The 19,825-nt window shown below is 38.0% G+C and overlaps 1 protein-coding gene across 1 annotated transcript in view; it reads left to right on the plus strand.

Moving 5' to 3' along the window:
* Positions 1 to 19,825, plus strand: part of LOC150110632 (WD repeat-containing protein 47-like) — a 264,760-nt gene that overhangs the window by 209,824 nt on the left and 35,111 nt on the right. Inside the window, exon 8 of the mRNA XM_090403442.1 lies at positions 15,875 to 16,093. Within this exon, the coding sequence (XP_090259568.1) occupies positions 15,875 to 16,093 (219 nt within the window). The remainder of the gene's footprint in view (positions 1 to 15,874; positions 16,094 to 19,825) is intronic.

Below are 19,825 nucleotides of genomic sequence, written 5' to 3' on the forward strand. Positions count from 1 at the left end.
AAGTGCATATTAAAATTGTAATACCATTGATTTACATTGAAATATATGATGGATATGAAGTGTAGAGGAGTGGTGTATTTTATCCGTATTGACGGCGACATGGTTAATCTCAGGTGATATGGTCACTTAAACAGAATGAAATGGGAGAGCAAAAGCTAGCAAAACAAGTGTTCTTTTCCAGGATGGCTGGAAAAAGACCCAGAGGAAGACCATAATATAGGTGGATTGATACTCTTAGAAGACAGAAATATCAGATCTGATAATACTGTTGTCTTGACAGATAACAGATTTGTTTGAAGGAAAATGGTTGATAGGAAGTTAGTAGTAACGTAACTTTTTCATACAGTATTATCATAATATCTTATATATCCTTAATGAGTTATGAATTATTTTAATGAATAGATGACTATAGTTATTCCATAGTCCAAACAGCCTGATTGAAGCTCTGTTAGTGAACCATATTTCTATGTCAGTCTTTATTTATTCAATGTCCTCCTCAGCATTGTCATAATCTGTGCCTGCAATGTTGCTCCAAATGTCAGGTTCTTATCCATCATTCCCATGGCCCTAATCTCGTTTACCTCCTTCAATACATGCCCACTAATCAAATATACACCATTCCACCCTTGCTTATCAAATTTCAAAACTTTGAATTGGCATCTATATTCCATTTAGGAAATTTCACAGGCAAGAATTTGATGAGCTCAGAGTTAGAAGTAAAAGTGAATAAGTTGTTCAGCAGTCACATTGTTAAAGTGATAATGATATCACACAATGTCAGAGAGAACACTAATTTGTAGGTGTAATAAAGTTATTCTTTATAAAGCTTTGAATAAGACAGCTAAATAGTGTAGTCAGATTTCTTCACCTTGTCTCTTGGATTTTAATAGTATAAGGGGACAGTGATAGAGGTTCAGAGGCTGTTAAGAATAACCTTGGTGGGAGGGGAGGTATAGGAGTATTTAATTTTTTGCTTAATGCATTGGCCAGTCTTCTGATGTAGTTCTTATTCACTGACATTCAAGCCTATTGCTTGATACTAAAACATATTCACTAGTAGAAATAAAACTAATTCAGTTGACAATTTAATGGAAATGCACCACAGCACAGAGGAATCAAACACTGGTTAACGATTCCAATATTTGTGTCTGTTAGTAATTTCATTGAGAATACAATACAAAACTAACGTGCACACATGAAACGTAATAGCTGGGAATAATTAGACTTGCATGGTATAGTTTATATTGTGTCCCTGATGAAGTTTCTGTAACAGAGACAAATGTTTACTGAGAAGGTGAAAGTGCTATTAGGAAGTATGCATGTAAGCAAGGGCATAACTAGGTACCCCTAGGGGCAAATAAGTGTGAAAATGATCAAGCAAAGCCAAATGCAGTTTCTCAGGTCTCAAATCTGGATGGGTTGGTCATTAGAATATACAGGGATAGTTGTTGGTCCAAGAAGGATATTAAAGAAAATTCTAGCATTCATGTATCCAATTTGTATACATCAGGGGTTCAAGATTAGGAAGAGACTGGGCTCCAATATTTCTTTTCTGTGAAAATTTATGCTTGCTTGCTCATCATATCAAAAGATAACAATTAACAAATTAATTAACTCTGAAAGTAGGATAAATACACATGTAACATTTGTTATATGACTAAATTAAACCATCGCACAATAAGCAAAAAACATTTATCCTTACTCTGGGTAAAAGAATAGTCTTCTTTCCAGTCATTATTGAATTTTTATGTTAATTGTTTTTAATTTGGATTACTCATTTTGGGGCAGAATTTTTAAACACAAGAAAACAATGTATGGTCAAAACAGGCCAACAACACTGGTGAAGTGGTGACACATCCCTCAAGCAAATAGTTGTCAGTAGACTAAATACATAAAACAGTGCATAAAATTGGCACTAGTAACACTCGCACTCAAAGACAGAGGAATTACAAAATGTTCATAATATAACATAAATGTTAACATTTTTTATGATTTCAGTAAATATTATTACTAGGAGAAAACATAGTTCAAATGTTTTAATTTTATTTTTTCCTTATTTAATAATTGACAGCAGGCACATGCAAACTGTCAGTTATTAAATAGCCCCATAGGTGCATTTGCACCTGCAAACATAGGGTTGAGAACTGCTATTATACATGAATGCTAGAATGAAAAATTTGGACTAAGGGTGAACAGATTGATGAAGGATGATGTTGGGGGTATTTTTACAGGAAATATTTTCATGGAGAATATAGGGAAGAGGAATAGTGGAGTTTATTACTGATGATTGCTAAAAAATTGCCAACAAAAGTAGAGGTTAAGCAAGAATACAGGACTCAGAAAGTTTATTTGAGAATGTCTTTTTGAGTCATGAGTCTTGACTCAATGGAGGCACCTTGTATAATAATAATAATAATAATAATATCTGGCATGAGATAGAGGCCAACAAAGCAAACTATATAGTTGGTTGCTGCTATGCACCTGAAGTTGCACAGAAAGATGTGGATGTCATGCATCAGCAGATTAGCATAATGAGTATAGACCAAGTAATCATCACGGAAAAACTTCATCTACACTGCTTTTTTATAAATTAAGGAACAAAGAGAAAAATCACAATAACTTGGGGGGGGGTGAAAGTCACATACATTATGAAAGTGATGAGTCTGATTATTGTATGCAGATGAGTGATGCCCTCAGTGGTGTATGCACATGAGCCACAGCATAAAAGCACGCATTTTGAAATAGTTTTCCATTTCATGTCTGAAATGAGGATAAGACATTTTGTGACAGCAAATTGTCTTGTCCTCATTTAATTACTTTAATTACAATTAAAGGAATGGATTTTATTTTTAAGTAATTTTGAATTATACTAAACCATATAATTTTATCGATAATAAACAATATTTTTTCATGTTTTTTTTTTTTTTTATGGTAAATTTTTACCATAATTTTGATATTTTATCCAAACGCATATACACTGTACTTACAGTGTGTATGTATATTTCAAAAGTTGCAGCACCCCACGATTTCAAGCCAGGAGCCGCCACTGCAGGAGATATAGTAAAGGAAAGCCACAGGTTATAACCACAGAGGGTGACCAATATCTCTGATTATCTTCTTGCTAAAACAGGAGTACTTCTACCCTGAAATAGCTATAATTTGACTTTATGTCAGTATCCGAAACACTGGTATTTGTTTCCAGTGTGTGTGCAGAAGGCCTCACGAGGGTGGTCTGTATGCGTGCCCATATCCTTTTGCCACAGGAAATGGACCACACTTCACTTCAACTGGACCAAGAACTAATGGAGGTTGGGATTAAGAATTATCTATACATTAGCACAAGAAAAGTATATTTATATACTGCCAGATATTTCAGTTTGAAAATAGCAAACTATCATCAGTGGCTAGACAGAAAACAGTTTGTTTTCTGATGATGATTTTTTTTTTCACACTGAAATATCTGGCAATATATCGAATATACTTTTTTTGTGCTAACATGTAGATAATTCTGACTTGTGACATGAAATTAAGAATTATCTTAATTTCATGTCACAAGTTTCTCTCAAAAGTAAAATGGAGGTTGGAATTGTTTAGAGACAAGTCCCTATTTACTCTGCAAAGAAAAACCAGGTGTGTTCTGATCTGGAGAAAACCAAGGACATGCTATCATCCCTCTAATATCTGTGAAAGGAGCATTTATGGTGGAGGTAATGTGATGGTTTGGGGAGGCATCTTGTTTGATGGATACACTGATCTATATGTCTTCCTAGCAGAACTGCTGATGTTGCAACTTATAGAGACAAGGTCCTGGACCCCCATATTCATCCATGTGAAGGTGTGATAGGGTAGACATTTATCTTATGTGACACTATTGCTAGTCTTCATCATCAAGTGAAGCCCATGGATGAACATCTTCAAGAAAAGATTATTGTACGTGTGGATTGGCCAGCCAGGTCTCCTGACCTTAATCCTATTGAGCATGTCTGGGATGTTCTAGGTAGATGTTTTGCTGCTCTCAACTTTCCCTCTCAAAAATCTTGAGGGACCTAATTAGGGGAGCTTTGCTGGAGCAAATGTTGTTATTACTAACTGAGCTCCTGGACATCATTACAAATAGTATGAAACATCATTGGGAGCCCTATATTGCTATGAGGGATGACTACATTCCTTATTGAAGCACTTTGACAATTTCATTTTGACCTCTTGTTTCTAATCGTTTTCTTTAACCATTTTAACCATTTGTGACTTTATGCATATTGTAACCTGGACATGCTACTGCTCTTATGTTACACATCTGATTGTCAAACTTTTGTACTAGAATATGAAGCTTACATTAAAAAAAAAAAAAATCTTCATAATACCCACATACCAAACTGCTGAATTAAACTATTCATTTACAATTTTTGTGGGTGTTTCTTTCATATCCCTCGATGAGTCTAAGGACTCCTGGAGTAGCCCGTAGTAATAATAATAATATCTCATATCATACTGCTTTTTACCAAACTGCATAAAAATTGAGCAATTGTGATATTTCTCTTTGTTTTCTTAATTTATGGAAACTGTTGTATTGGGATATAGATTGGAAAGAGTATATGGAAAAATGGAAATTTAATTTGTAATACTTCCAAGAGATAATTACATAATTCCCCCATACAGAACTTGCTGATACCTGAGAGCCAATTGCCTATTCAACTCACTATCATCCAATCTGATAGATTAGATACATTACTACATCAACTTGTGGTGTGGTAATATATCAAAAACTTCACAAAATCTAAGTATACTGCTGTGTATGTGTTTCCATTGTCCAATGCATTTGTCACCTTGTTATAAGCAAGCTGGTAAACCATGACCCATGCTGACAAGCATGAAGAATACCACTGTTATCAACCCACTTTTGTAATCTGTCTCTTGCCAACTTCTCCAATACCTTAATTACAATCCCAGATATACAGATTAGCTTATAATTTGTAGCCTTAGCTTTATTACCACCTTTGTAAAGTGGAACAATTTTATCTTTATTCCACTCCTTTGAGACTTGTGCTATTTCAGGACTTGTTAAACAGGTAGGCCAAGGCTGATGCTCTCTCCTTGGAACATTCCCTTAAGACATGTGGTGATATGTCATCAAGTCCTATTGCCTTATTGACATCTAACTTACTTAACTCCTCACCCATGATATATCTCTTGTTCGCTCATCATTAATCTTCTCTCATTTCATTTTCTACACTTGAGCTTCTGATTTCACGCTGAGAATGAAACACCCTGATGAACTGTTCATCGAATACCTCAACTATGTCCTCTGCAGCAGTTACCAATCTCTCAATGCTCTTTATACTCTCAGTGCAACTGATTATTACCCTTATTCATCTTATTCTGCCTCCAAAGTGCCTTCTTCTTAATCTCTCCATTCATTCCATTCATCCATTTTACACCTACTCTATTCACCAGCCTTTTGACTTTTAGAATACATTCAAAAACTGATGCTGATAAATATTTCTTTGTCAGTTCCAAACAGCATTTATTTCCTTTCCGCTCAATTCCTCATTCCATGCTATAGCTACAAGCTGTCTCCTAAGCTTGTCATTATCATCAGTTTTGTACTTCCACATAAATCCTTTCCTCACAGAAGCCTTCACATGGGCCAATCGAGTTGTTAGCATATCTGTTCTCCAGCCAAGAGGCTGTGGGTTCAAATCCCACCAGGAGCATGGATGTATGTCATTGTCCTACAACTGTTTACCATACATACTGCTGTAATCTGTGTCCTGGCACAGTATGACCTTTGATGTCTTTGCACCATAAAAATCAAAAAGAACTAAGTAACTAACTCTTCATATGGCTAGCCACAATCTAGATGATGACTTCATGATTACTCTCACTGACTGGATTGATATGTTAAACCAACCATAATTGCATCTTCTGATGAAATGGTGATATCTAAAACTAGATTCTTGCATGCTCTCCTTTTCATACTGCCTAAGATAGTTGTCTCTTGAGAAATTCATTTTCCTTATTCCCCAATGCTATCTTTTCATTCCAATCTATACTGCCATAATTAAAATCACCCTATCCTTGTTTCACTAACCCAAGTTGCTTATACATTTCTTCGTCATCTCCCTCTACATTCCCTGGTCTATAGCAACATCCAACTAAATATCTCTTCCTATCAACCTCCACCTCACACCACACTTCCTCAAACCCATTGCCACTATTTTACTCTTGGATATCTAGCTTATGTAAACATTACCTTGCTATCATTGGCATCACACTCTCTCCCTTCTTGTCTTTTCTCTTCTTGTGAAAGTTCAATGTTGCAAAATGTAATGTTCTGAAATTTGATAGGCAACAATGGGATGTAAAGGATGCAGCTGGCAGGGAAATTGTGGAAGAAGTTGAGGAGACGAGACCCTGGAGTGGTGATGGATGAGGATCTGAAGTTCAAAGGACATATTGCACAAGTTTTGACGTCATCACATCAGATAATGGCAATGATGTGGAGGACCTTAATGTGCAGAAATAAAGAGGTTCTGGTCTATTGTATAATCCTTCATCAGGTCTCATATGGATTATTGTGCACAGATTTGGTTCCTAGTTTTTATGGTGATAAGGATATATTGGAAAGGGTTCAGAGAAGACTGACTAAGGTAACTGGTCTTTGGAATGTGGGATTTGAAGACAGATTGAGGGAATTCAGTTTGCAAAGTCTTGTGAATAGAAGGAAGAGAGGGGATATGACTGACATTTGTAAAGTGTTGTTACTGAGTTAACGTGGAAGAAACTTTTCATAGAATGGGAGAGGGGAGAGGAACATCCTGGAAACTGTATAAGGAGGATGTGAGCAGGTTCTTTGCATGGAGAATTGTTGGTGAGTGGAATGTGTTGCCTATGTCAGGCAATAATTTCCACGCATTATGGTGAATGCAGACGCATTCAATGAGTTTAAAGCATGGTTCAATGGTCTTTGTGTGTAACAGCATGTGCCTCCTGTAATGAATCTTTTGACTGTGGAGGTCTGGTTGGTGTTAATAATAACAATTACATATAAAAGAAATTTAAATAGTATGTAAAGTTGGGACTAGTATTAAGATTATTAAGATGTTGGACGTATGTTGGACCGAAAGTACGGAAACAAAGAAGGATGAATGAGAGGGAAAGTGAGAAGAGAAGGTCGAGAGTTAGAAAGTTAGAAAGATTTAATGATAGAGTGAATGTGTCGCGAGGTTCAGAAGGTGAATTGGATTGGATGAAGCAAGAAATGAAATGGATGCGGAATGAAATTAAGAGAATGCAGGTCAAAACTATTAAAATAAATCATGATGGCATGAAAGAGTTAACAAAAGATGAGCGAGTGGCATTGTATGGCGACTCCATTATTAAAGGTGTGCTAGAGGATAAAATGCACAAGGTATGTTTTCCAGGCGGTAAAATGAGTAGAGTGATTGAGGCATTGAATATGAGGCGGGAACGAGCAAAAGAGTTAATTGTATTAATTGGTACGAATGATTTGAGAGAGAACAAAGAGCATGTCAAAATGAATGTCAGGAGACTGCTTGGAAAGATAAAGGAGAATAGTGTGACAGGAAGGGTGGTCAGTGTGTTGCCTAGGTATGATTGTGGTGAAATGAGGCGGAGAGCAAGGATTATGAATGATATTCTGGCTGAAATGTGTGAGGAGATGGGAGTACAGTTTGTTAATGTGTGGAATGAGTTTGAGGGACGAAGTGAGCTGTATGGGAGCGATGGACTGCATTTGAGTGGTTATGGTGTGAGTCGCTTGGAGAGACTGCTGCTGGAAGGTAGAGAAGTGAATAGAGAGAATGAATCAGATCGAGAGGGGAGTGATGTGGAAGAGCAGGAGAGTAAGACAGGAGAGACTGAAGGAGTGGAAATGAATGTGGAAGTGAGTGGTATGAGTATAGATAATGAGAGAATGGGTGTGCAAGAGGAGCAGGGAAACGGGGAGGCTCAGGGTGGACAGGGATACACAGCGTGAGAAAGGTGGATGCTCTAAGAGGAGGTGAGAGAATGTGTGGGCAGGAAAGTAATGGGATGATCAGGGATCAAAAGGAAACAGATGGAATTGCAAAGGGTTCTAAAATGAAGAAGCAGAAAGGGAAATGGCCCCAGTCCAGCATGGAGAGATCACATCGAGTGAGTGGTATCAGTGGAACTAGCTGTAGATCCAGAAATGAGTTGTTGTGTTTGTATACCAATGCTAGAAGTATAAGAAACAAGGCGGATGAAATGGTTGCACTAATTGCGTCTGTGCACCCAGAGATTGTCGGAATAAGTGAGACATGGTTAGATGAGAATGACATCCTGACAGGAATAGAGATGGAAAGGTATGATGTGTTTCGTGAGGATAGAAGGGGTAAAAAGGGAGGGGGAGTGCTATTGATGATAGAGAAAGAGTTATGTCCATACAAGGTAGAGATGCAAGGGGGAAATGGGGCCAGTGGTTTTGAGGCAGTATGGTGTGAGATAGAGGTGAATAGAATCAAATACTTGGTGGGATGTTGTTATAGACCTGGTAATGTGGATGGTGGTGATAGTGAAATGTATGGTCAAATAAGCCAAGCAAATAAGAAAAGGGTGATCATTATGGGTGATTTTAATTATGGCAATATAGACTGGAATGAAGAGATAGCAACTGGAAGTAAAGAAAATGAGTTTCTTGAGTTTTTGAGGGATAACTACCTCAGACAGTATGTAACAGAGGGCACAAGAGGATTAAGGGTCTTGGATTTGGTCATCTCATCGGAGGATGTAATTATCAATGAGGTATCAAATCATCCACCAATTGGTGAAAGTGACCATGAGGTGATTACTTGGGTGGTTGCCAGCAGTGCAAGGACCCCTGTGAAAAAAGGGTATATGTGGAACTACAAGGGGGGTGATTATGAAGAGCTCAGGAGACAGCTTGCAGGTGTAGCATGGAATGAGGAGTTAGCTGGAAAAGAGATCAATGCAGCTTGGGGGATTTTCAAAAAATATTTAGTGGATGCAATGTCTAAATGTATACCACGGGTGAGAAGGTTAAATAAGTTAGGTGTGAGATGGATGAATAAAGAGATTAAGCATGCAATACAGAGAAAAAGGGCGTTGTGGAGGCAGCATAAGAGAAGTGGAAGTAACCAATTTCATGAGTTCTACAAAGACCAGGCAAGGAGAGTGACTTGGTTGGTGAGAGTAGCTAAAGAGAGGTATGAACAGCAGTTAGCTAATGAAGCTAAAAAGAATCCTAGGGAGTTTTTTCGATATGTTGCCAGCAAAAGAAAGAATGATTATGGAAGGATGACATTGATTGGAGGAAATGGTATAAAGACAGCTGTTGCAGAATGTGTGGTGGAGATACTTAATGAGCAGTTCATAAAGATCTTTCAATCTTGTGAATGTGACTTCATGGAGAGATTAAGAGCAGTTGATGATGGGGAGGAGAGACTGACTGTAAGTGAGCAAGAGGCGTTTGGGGAGTTGAGTAAACTAGATGTAAATAAGGCTGTGGGACTTGATAATATATCACCGCGTATTCTGAAGGAATGTGCCAGAGAGTTGACACCTGCCTTGACATATTTTTTTAATACGAGTCTTGCATTTGGTCAAGTCCCTAAAGAGTGGAAGGAGGGCAAGATTGTGCCACTTCATAAAGGAGGTGATCGAACTCAAGCATCAAACTATAGGCCTATCTGTGTGTCAGGTGTTGTGGTTAAGTTGTTGGAGAAGCTTGTGAGAACTAGGATCCAGAGTTGGGTTGACAACAATGGTATAATCTTTGATGGACAGCATGGATTTGCTAAAGGGAGGTTGTGTTTTAGTAATCTACTTACTTATTACAATAAAGTGACTGCTTCCTTGGACAGAGGAGAAGGATACACAGTAATATACTTGGATTTCGCAAAAGCTTTTGATAGAGTACCTCATGATAAGTTGACAGTCAAACTAGAGCAGATGGGGTTGGATATTAGATTAGTGCATTGGATTGGAGACTGGCTATCTGATAGGTATCAACAAGTTGTGTATGGGGGTGCAATATCCAGGAAAAGGAAAGTCACTAGTGGAGTGCCTCAGGGGTCTGTTTTAGGGCCATTACTATTTAACTTGTATATTAATGATATTGGCGAAGATTTGGATGGAGATATTCAGTTGTTTGCAGATGATGCAAAGTTGGGATGAACCATAAAGAGTAGTGAAGATGTTGTGGCCTTGCAAGAAGACTTGAATAAATTGAGTGATTGGGCAAGCAAATGGGGATGTGAGTTCAATGTTGCAAAATGTAAGGTTTTAAAATTTGGAAAACAAAGATGGGATGCAGAATTTATGCTTGGTGAGAATATATTGTTGGAAGTAGAGGAAATAAGAGATCTGGGAGTGATAGTGGATAAGGATCTAAAATTTAGGGGACACATCGCCAAAATTGTGAAGACAACACAAAGACTTCTGGGAATGATGAGGAAGACACTGATGTGTAGAAGTAGGGAGATTCTTGTTCCATTGTATAAGGCTTTGATTAGGCCACACATGGACTATTGTGCCCAGATTTGGTCACCTGGTTTTCAGAAGGATGAAGAGATGTTGGAAAGGGTCCAAAGGCGACTGACTAAGGTAGTTTCTGACCTCTGGAATGTCGAGTATGAGGAAAGATTGAAAAGATGTAATTTGCAGAGACTAGTGGAGAGAAGGAAGAGGGGAGATATGATAGAGACCTACAAGTTGGTAAGGGGTTGCTATAGGATCAATGGTGGAGAAGTTCTACAGCGAATAGTGGGAGATCAGGAGAGAACCAGAGGTCATCCCTGGAAACTGTATAAAGAGGGTGTGAGTAGGGGAGTGAGAGGCAGGTTTTTTTTCGTGCAGAGTTGTGAATGATTGGAATGCCTTGCCTGAGAGTGTGGTGTCTGCAAGGAGTTTGAATGTGTTTAAGACCCGGTATGATGAGATGTGTGTGAGATAAAAGGACCTCCTAGATGAGTCTTTGACTCCATGAGGTCTTGTTTAATAATAATAATAATAATAAGATTGCTGGTTATGTGGAATAGCAGCAGAAGATGTATCCATAACCAAGATAGCCACATGACTTTCAAATGATCATGCATTCCTTTCCTGGGAGTTGCTAAACATGTGTAATTTTTAGTTAAGAAGGGGTACATGTAAAATAACAAGGGAAGGATTTCAGGCAGTGTTTGAGGAAGGCAATATCAGACTGCATAAACAGATGATTATCATAATAAATTGGTGCTGCAGAAAAAGAAAAAATAAAAGTTCCGGAGAGAATATAAAAGAAACAGTGATCAGCAGACTCATGAGCAATGCAAAGCATAAGCAAGAAGGACAACTAGTATAATAAGGAAGGCAAAAAATTCATTATGAAATTAGCTGGACAACAGGCCAAAGGAAATCCCAAAAAGTTCTTTTGGTATGAAGAGTTACAGGAAGAATGACTATAGAATACTGCTGCTGCTATTTAATTTATACATTACTGATATAAGAAATAATTGGAGGAAGAATATCTAATTCTTCGTTAAACTTTAAATGCTGATGATAAGAAGGTGAAATAGTTACTGAGTGATAAATTTTGATAAATATACGGGTGGAAATATTGCAGTTGCTGATGTAACAGTCTGATATGAGAATAGACAAACTGGAAGTGTTTGGCATATTAATATTACAAACCATTAATATGAATACTATTGCTGTGGGATTGAATGGGATATCAACCTATATGTTGGCATTGCCTCTGACCAATCTGTTTATTATTATTATTACGGACAACTCTAAGGAGTCCTTAGACTCACTGAAGAAAGGCCCTAACATCATGTCAAAAACTATCCAACATTTGCGCAGTATCTATCATACTTAGAACTCATTCACAGTCATGGCACCCACAACACAACAGATAATTGTATGTCACAATCATATCACCCCCTTTTCCATCTATTGACCAGTTTCTGTAACCCACAAACTTTCAACCTGTTCTTGTAAGGTTCATTCCATAGACCTTCTACTATCTTAGTCATTTGCCTCTGGATCCTCTCCACCTCCTTCTCATCATCAACGAGAAAACCACATCTGCACACAGTAGTCAAGATGGAATCAAGGCTCAATAAAAAGAAACAATAACCTGCTTGTCTCTGCTCATGAAAGTATTCTTCAGTAACCAAGTGATCTGATTAGCTGCTTTAGCCACTTTTGCTATGTTCCCCCTAAACTTTAACTCCCTATCCACTAACATACTCCCAAGTCTCCAGCTTCATCACTTTCCTGGAGTACAGTTCCACCAATGTGATATATTACATCTTTTGTAATTACATCTATCCAAATCATCCTGCAAAATTTGACATCATCTGTATTAACTATTGCTCAACCCAACTTTGCATCATCAGCATATAACTCAGGGGTCAGGAACCTTTTTGAACCAAAGAGCCATTCCACCAAAAAAAATTAATTAAAACAAAATTTTGGGAGCCACAACTTCAATTCGATTTTTCCTGGTGACTCAAAGTTGCAGTTAGTTCAAACTTAGGTAAATTTGTTTTTAATTCAGTATTTCCAGATATCAAATACCACTTTTATGTTTGCATATAAATTTTTTATATGTTCAATAAATAAAACAACATTAAGTTTGATTAAGTTTTTAATCACAAAACATGTTTAAGTAAGTATAATATTGCAAAAAGGTCAGAATTTGTATTGCAAAAAAAATTAGTCTGAACAAAAATACAATATTATGTATTTTAATAGATATTTGATTGCTTTAATTTAAAATTCACTAATCAGACTTTTGTTTTTGCATCTTCTCAGCTAATTTACTTAAATCTGGAGAGTATGTCGCGCACTTTAATAGTAATTCAGCTTTCAAACTTTCATAAGTCAATTTGTTCCTATACTTATTTTTAATGTAATTATTTTGTGCATAACATTATCTGACACTAAATTAAACACCAGTTTAGTACCGCAATAAATATGTTAACTAACAGAATATTTATTGTGGAGCCGGAGCTGCCAGTTCCCGACTCCTGATATAACTGAACAGTCCTTCTCAGATCCTTTCCTATATCATTAATGTACAAATTAAACAGTAGCAGTCCAAGAACAGAACCCCACGGCATGCCACAGTCAAAGGCCTTCTTTTGGACTCTGCTCCTGAATAAACTGCTCTCTGATATCTTTCTATCAACCACCCGCCTGTTAATCTCACTAACCCAAATCTATTCCCATGTGCTGCAGTTTACTCATTAGAATTCCATGTGGTATCCTGTCAAAGGCCTTTGCAAAGTCCAGCAGTATCACTGTAAACCCATTACCTTTATCCAACTCAGCTGTCACTATTATAAAACGTAAACAAGTTACTGAGACATGATCCACCCTTCGAAACCATGCTGACCCCCATACAGTATCCCATTTCCTTCTATCCATTCCTGTATTTTGCTCTTGACCAACTTCTCCAATACTCTGACAACTCCTGATATGCTGATCAGTCAGTTTGCTAAATCAATAGTTCCACTGCAACCTTTATGCAGTGGAACTATTTCCCCCCCCCCCCCCTTGGGACTAACCCAGAGCTGAGACTTAGATTAATCAATATGGTTAAGGGCACTAACAATTCCCTTGCCCCTATGTGTAAAACTTGGCCCGGTTGGCCAAGTGGTTAGCATATCCGCTCTCCAGCCAAAAGGCTGCAGGTTCAAATCCTGCCATGGGCATGAATGTTTGTGATTGTTTGTGAAAATAGTGGTGGTGGTCAGTGGTAGTTAATGCTAGTGTAGATGATGAAGGTAGTTGCGGTGAGTGGAGTGGTCGAGACGGAGAGCTATAGAGTAGGTGTCCTCCCTCAATGAGTCTTTGGACTTCCTGGAGGTGTTATGTAATAATAATATCATCTAATCCCACAGCTGTATTCACATTAAGGTTCTGTAATATGCTATGCACCTCCATTTCATTTTTTCAGTTTCCATATAAGCCTTTGGCTTTCTCATTCCTGCAATATCACCACCTGGATGATAAACTCTTGCAAAATGTTCACTTAGTAATTCTACTATTTTGACTGATTCAGTTACCTCCCTACTATCAGCATTCCTTAAAATCATTTCGCCATATATATTCTTTCTTTTACTTACCACATATCGAAAGAACTGCTTAGGATTCTCTTTAGCCTACATTGCTAACTTCTTTTCATAATCCGCGTTTGCCTTTCTTATCACACTAGTTACCCTTCTGCTCTGTGCCTTGTACTGTTCAAATGCCTGCAGCTCACCTTTCTCCTTAAATTCCCTCCACAGTTGTTTCTTTATTTACAGCTCCAGCTTGATGATGATATTCATCCATTAACTTCAACTTGATTTACTCTCCTGACTCTAGGTGTGCAGTCTGCCATTACCTCCTTCAAACACTCGTTTCCCACTTCCCATATACTAGCAACATCCAGCTCTTGCAGTTTTACATGCCATGGCACTGATCCAAACAATCTCCTAAGCTTGTCATACTTACCAGCCCTGTAATTCTACATATACCCCATCTTAACTGAAAATTCCACACATTTGGCCACCTCCCAGGTCAAAACCATATGATCACTCTCACCAATTGGTGTCATCATGGTCATATTCATTATAGACAAATTCTCAGATGCAACTACCAGATCGAGCACTCTCAAACCTCTAGTATATTCCATTACATGCTGTATCAGGTAATTATCCCTTACTAACTGCATAAAATCCATTACCTTCCTCCCACGTGTCCTCTCTTACTTCCAATCTATGTTCCCATAGATGAAATCCCTAATAATAATTAACTGTCCCCCACTCATTGAGTCTACTTGCCAATGCATACTATCTCCATCTTTTTTTCCATCCCCTGGTCTATAGCAGCATCCAACTGTATATTTTGTTCTGCTGGCCTCAATCTCACACCAGATAGCCTCAAATGTACTATTTTCACTGGCTTGCAGTTTTCTTTGGTTGCAGTTCATTGGCTATCACCAATAACACTCCTCATCCCATTCTTTTCTCTCTGTCCTCCCTGAACACACTATACCCACTAATTATATCATCTTCTGTTAGCCATGTCTCACTAATGCCAATAACCTTTGGCCAGGATGAGCCAACCAATTCTATAAATTCCTCCTGCTTGTTCCGAAAGCTCCTAGCATTAGTGTACATAAAGTGCAAAAGCCCCTTAGGCTCACCACTATCCTGATCCTTTATGCTAACTATCCCATTCTGGTTTGGTACCAGTGGTACTAACTTAGGCATATTATACACATTCTTACACTCAACTGCCTCCTCACTAATGTCTGCATATCCACTCAACAGCTTACCCCATCCCCTAAAAGTTCTAGTTTCCCTGATTCTGCATATCTGCTTTCACTTCATATAACAACACTTTTTCCGGTCTCCAAACACCAAATCCATTCAGAAGCAAACCATCCTTCTTGTATAAGTCCTTTCGCCCCATCAAACTCACTCCACACAAACCCCACACCACTCTTCCTGTATAACATATGCATCGAGTCATTCACTATTTTAGCCCTACTTCTCAGTTCTACTCTGTCTTACCTTGGCAACATACTCACTATCTTAACTCTCTCACTCTTTTCTTTTGCTACTTCCAGTAATTCTTTCATGTCCTCTCTTATGCTTTTCCTTTTAAATCATTCATTCCAGCCACTACGATCATTTCTCTCACCCTACCTTTTTGTGCTCTAATAGCCTCACTAATATCATTAATTTTCACACCAGGTAAGCAGGATTTTGTCAAACTCTCATTGATCCCACCTTTTATGAGTGAATCTCCGTACACCACTCGCTACTTGATTTTTCTTTTAATTACTTGTTTTTATACTATTCCTGCATAACCTTGTGTTTCTTTTTTGATCTAGGAAGTCCAGCAGAATCAGTTTCTGTAGATCCTTCAGGACGCCTATTAGTTTCTGGCCACGAGGATGCTTCATGTATGTTATATGATATAAAAGGTAGCCGCATCATTCAGTTTTTCCGTCCTCACACTGCTGATGTTCGTACAGCAAGATTCTCTCCAAGGGCCTATTATCTACTAACTGGATCATATGATAATAAACTTATTTTAACTGATTTACAAGGTGAATATTATGTTATCTTTGTATAGTTTAATTGTTTTGAGTGTTCATAAAACACTGGGGTTTGTTTAGAAATTTCAGATTTTTTTTTTTTAATGTGAATCCCATAAAAGGGCATAACATCTATAGAAAACCTATAGAAAATTTGTATTAAAAATAGGCTAAGATTATATAATGTAGAAATGCTGCTCTAGACACCAAACATGAAACTTTTCAATTCACTTCAAGCCTTCAAATAGCAGAATGTCTCATACTCAGCACTAAAATTCATTTTCCACCTAAAGATACATACTGAGATCAATGGTGGCAGCGAGATTCATATCCATAGCCTGCTGATTGGAAAGTGAAGGTATTATCTACTCAGCGACCCAAGCTTGAAAATATGTTATTTTGTTATACATCTTAAATTCATCAATTATTTTGTTTACCACAGCATGGGTAAATGATGGGTAGCCATAACAAAAGTGGCATTCTTACAATATACATAGGCTACCATTAATATTTTATATTGGTCTCTAGCAACTCAATGTGGGAATCCCACTAAATCTGTATACTACTTATGGCACCTTTCTTTAAATTCACAGATAATGCACTAATCTCTTCTACTACCAGCCCATCTCACTAATCACACGCACCAAGAGGGGGGGGGGGGCTACCCCTTCACCTATACATACTTTTGCCCATCTAAAAGCTAGCCCTCATACCTTTGCATACTTTACTCAACTTCCAAGAATGATCCCTTGTTCTCTCTCTCTCTCTTCTTAACATATAACTTAAGATTTTACTCACCTCCATTTTATGAAATCCTTTTACTAGCTTGTATATCTCCTATCATATTATCTTTCCTCTGCCTGCTCACCATGATCTATACTCTACATTCCTTATTCATACACAGTTTACAGTCTTGATATCAAATTCTCGCCTCTATATCTTCCCTCCTATTTCCTCATCTGTTTAGAATCATGAAGAACAGATCTGAGCATTGTAGTCCAGGTGTCATCATTACCTTTCAGGATTGCTGATCCTCTCAATATTTTTTTATATTTTTTCACCTTTGTAATACAGCCTCAGAATTTCATTTCCCTATCTACAACACAAATAGCCTCATAAGTTTCATTGAACAAAATCCAGTCAGTATACTGCCATTCATAATCACTTCAACTGAAAGTACAATAATTTATACTCAACAAGGAATTATATTCTCATTTTCATCATTATTTATTCAAGCATGAGCAAACAAAAGCATGCAAGTGAAATATCTTCATGACCAGACTACTTTTATAAAAAGCAGCAGTTAACTTTATATAAAGTTGACCTAGTATCCCATAATGCATAGCAAACTATCTTCTCAAGAATGTATAATGCCATCCATGCATTATGGAAAGGATCGCTACACTGCCCAGTTTTTAGCATTTATTAAGGTAGACAATTTGTTCAAAAACCTAACACCAGGGTTCCAAAAACTGTTATTCAAAATCTCTATCAATGTTCTCTGAACCTTATGAGATCTAAAATACCACATTTCTCTCTCTCTATCTCATTGCACTGTCTAGATTACTCCAAGCTATCAGACACCATTGTGTCAAACCTTAGTTCTCAGTGGTAAGCAGGAACCTGCTTTACTATATGATAAGCACTCTCTCTGGATGAGTTCCAGAGAGTGCTAGAGTTCATTAGAATCCATCAGTGTTATGTGAGTCTGAAGTAATCTCTCTCTGTGTGTGTCTGAGAGAGAGAGAGATTATTCTATGATACTTGGTTCTACTGTTAGACAGCGCTGTGCCAAACATTGGCACAATTGGTTGGCCGAGTGGTTAGCGTATCCACTCTCCAGCCAAAAGGCTGTGATTTCGAATCCCACCCCTTGGGCATGGATGTTTGTGATTGTCTGTGAAAAATACTAGTAGTGGTGGGTGATAAATGGCATTGGTGTAGATGATAATAGTTGCTGTTTGTTGTAGTTGTCAGATTGAGTGGTGGAGACAGAGAGAGCTGTAGAGTAGATGCCCTCCCTTGATGAGCCTTTGGACTCCCTGGAGGTGTCAGTAATAATAATAATAAAATCAGCAGCAGACAGGAACATACCACCATGCTGAACCTCAGTTCTGCCCAGTGGTAAACACTGAAGAACCCAGCACAGTGTCAAATCTCATCTCTACTTGTTGATAGGTAAGAACCTACTCCACAACAAGAATCCTCTGGATGACTTTTCTTAAAACAATTTTTTCAAAATTGTTCAATTTTTCAATTTTTTCACCAGATTCCAAAAACTGTTAAAGTTCAGTAGGTACTCCATTAATATTCTATGATTAATCTAAAAATATCTCTCATCACTCTACCTGGATTACTCCAGGATACTTGATTCTACTCAACAGTGGCCTAGAAACTCATCATGCCAAGCTGCAATTCTATTCAGTAGCAGGAAAGGGTCTGCTTATTGGTAGGCAGCAGCCTACTCCTTGATAAGCACTCTCTGAATGACCTTTTATAAAAGTACTGAGGGTTACCAAAAAAACTTGAAGTGATTTAAAAGGATCACTCTAAAACTCATCACTCCAAACCTAGATCATTCCAGGGTATTGTTGTTTCTTCTAGGCATCACTGTGCCAAATTTCAACAGGAGACAAAAGTCCATCACCTTGCTCAACTTTAGCTCTACTAAAGTTGAGCAAGCAAAAAACCACCATTGTACTGAACCCTAGCTCTAGCCATTAGTCAATTCTACTTTTAGTACAGTTTGTTTAAAAGATTGAACAAACTGTGAGCGACCTAAAAAAAAAAACACTAAACCTAGATCATTCCAAGATACTCGATCTCTGCATTGGTTCTAAAAGACTGTGCAATGCTAATTCTAACTATTATTCAGTGACAAGCAACCTCACAACCTATGAAAAATCTTGGCTCCAGCCAACCAGTAAGCAATTTGTTAAAAGACCTTTAAAGTACAATTTGATCAGGCCACTGGATAGAGCAAAGTCCAAGGGTTTTAAAACTTGAGTTTCATATTAAAAAAAAAAAAAAAAAAAGGCCACATTCACATTACTCTGAGCCTGAATTGGTCCAGGATGCTGGACCTCTCTCAGTTCTGTCATGCAGCCCTGTGCTAAACTATGGTCCAACACAGCAGCAGGCAGAAAACCATTGCTGTGCTGAATTTTGGCCCTAGTCAGTGGCCTGCAAGAAATGATTCTACTCTTAAGATAAGCATCTTCTGGAAGGCTTAAAAAAATAAAAAGGGGAAGAGGGGGAAGGAAGCACCATTGGCTAGATAAAATATTGAAAGTCAACTCAAGAGAAGGGGTGCTTAAGGGTCAGAGCTGTATAACTGGGAGGAGACCTCCACATAGCCTTTAAAGGAATGCGGAGAACCAACCAGGGCTTCTGACCTAATGTCCAATCCTCACCTTCTCGTGGTGCACCCTGTTGGGTATCTACTTGGATACTGAACGAACGAGGATGGGCTGGCAATTTGGGATTTAGCCGACCAAATTGTATTCTTATTGGTTAAACCAAAATAAAAAAATAATGGTACAACATGACAAAATTTCATGCCGGCTGGGGCGTCGCCCGGTAAAACAAGGCCCCCGTTGTTTTCGCCAGGGAACCAGGGTAAACAACAAAAAGTCAGCTACTGGAACAAATCTGAAAACACACCCCAACTCAACTTCACCAGAGTTACAGATCGGTACTATCAATATAACTAGCCCCTGAATGGCAAAGAAATGGAGCTAGCTG

Source organism: Typopeltis vanoorti, chromosome 1, assembly GCF_054136105.1.
Source record: "Typopeltis vanoorti isolate ZY-2024b chromosome 1, IOZ_Tvanoo_1.0, whole genome shotgun sequence".
Taxonomy (NCBI): domain Eukaryota; kingdom Metazoa; phylum Arthropoda; class Arachnida; order Uropygi; family Thelyphonidae; genus Typopeltis; species Typopeltis vanoorti.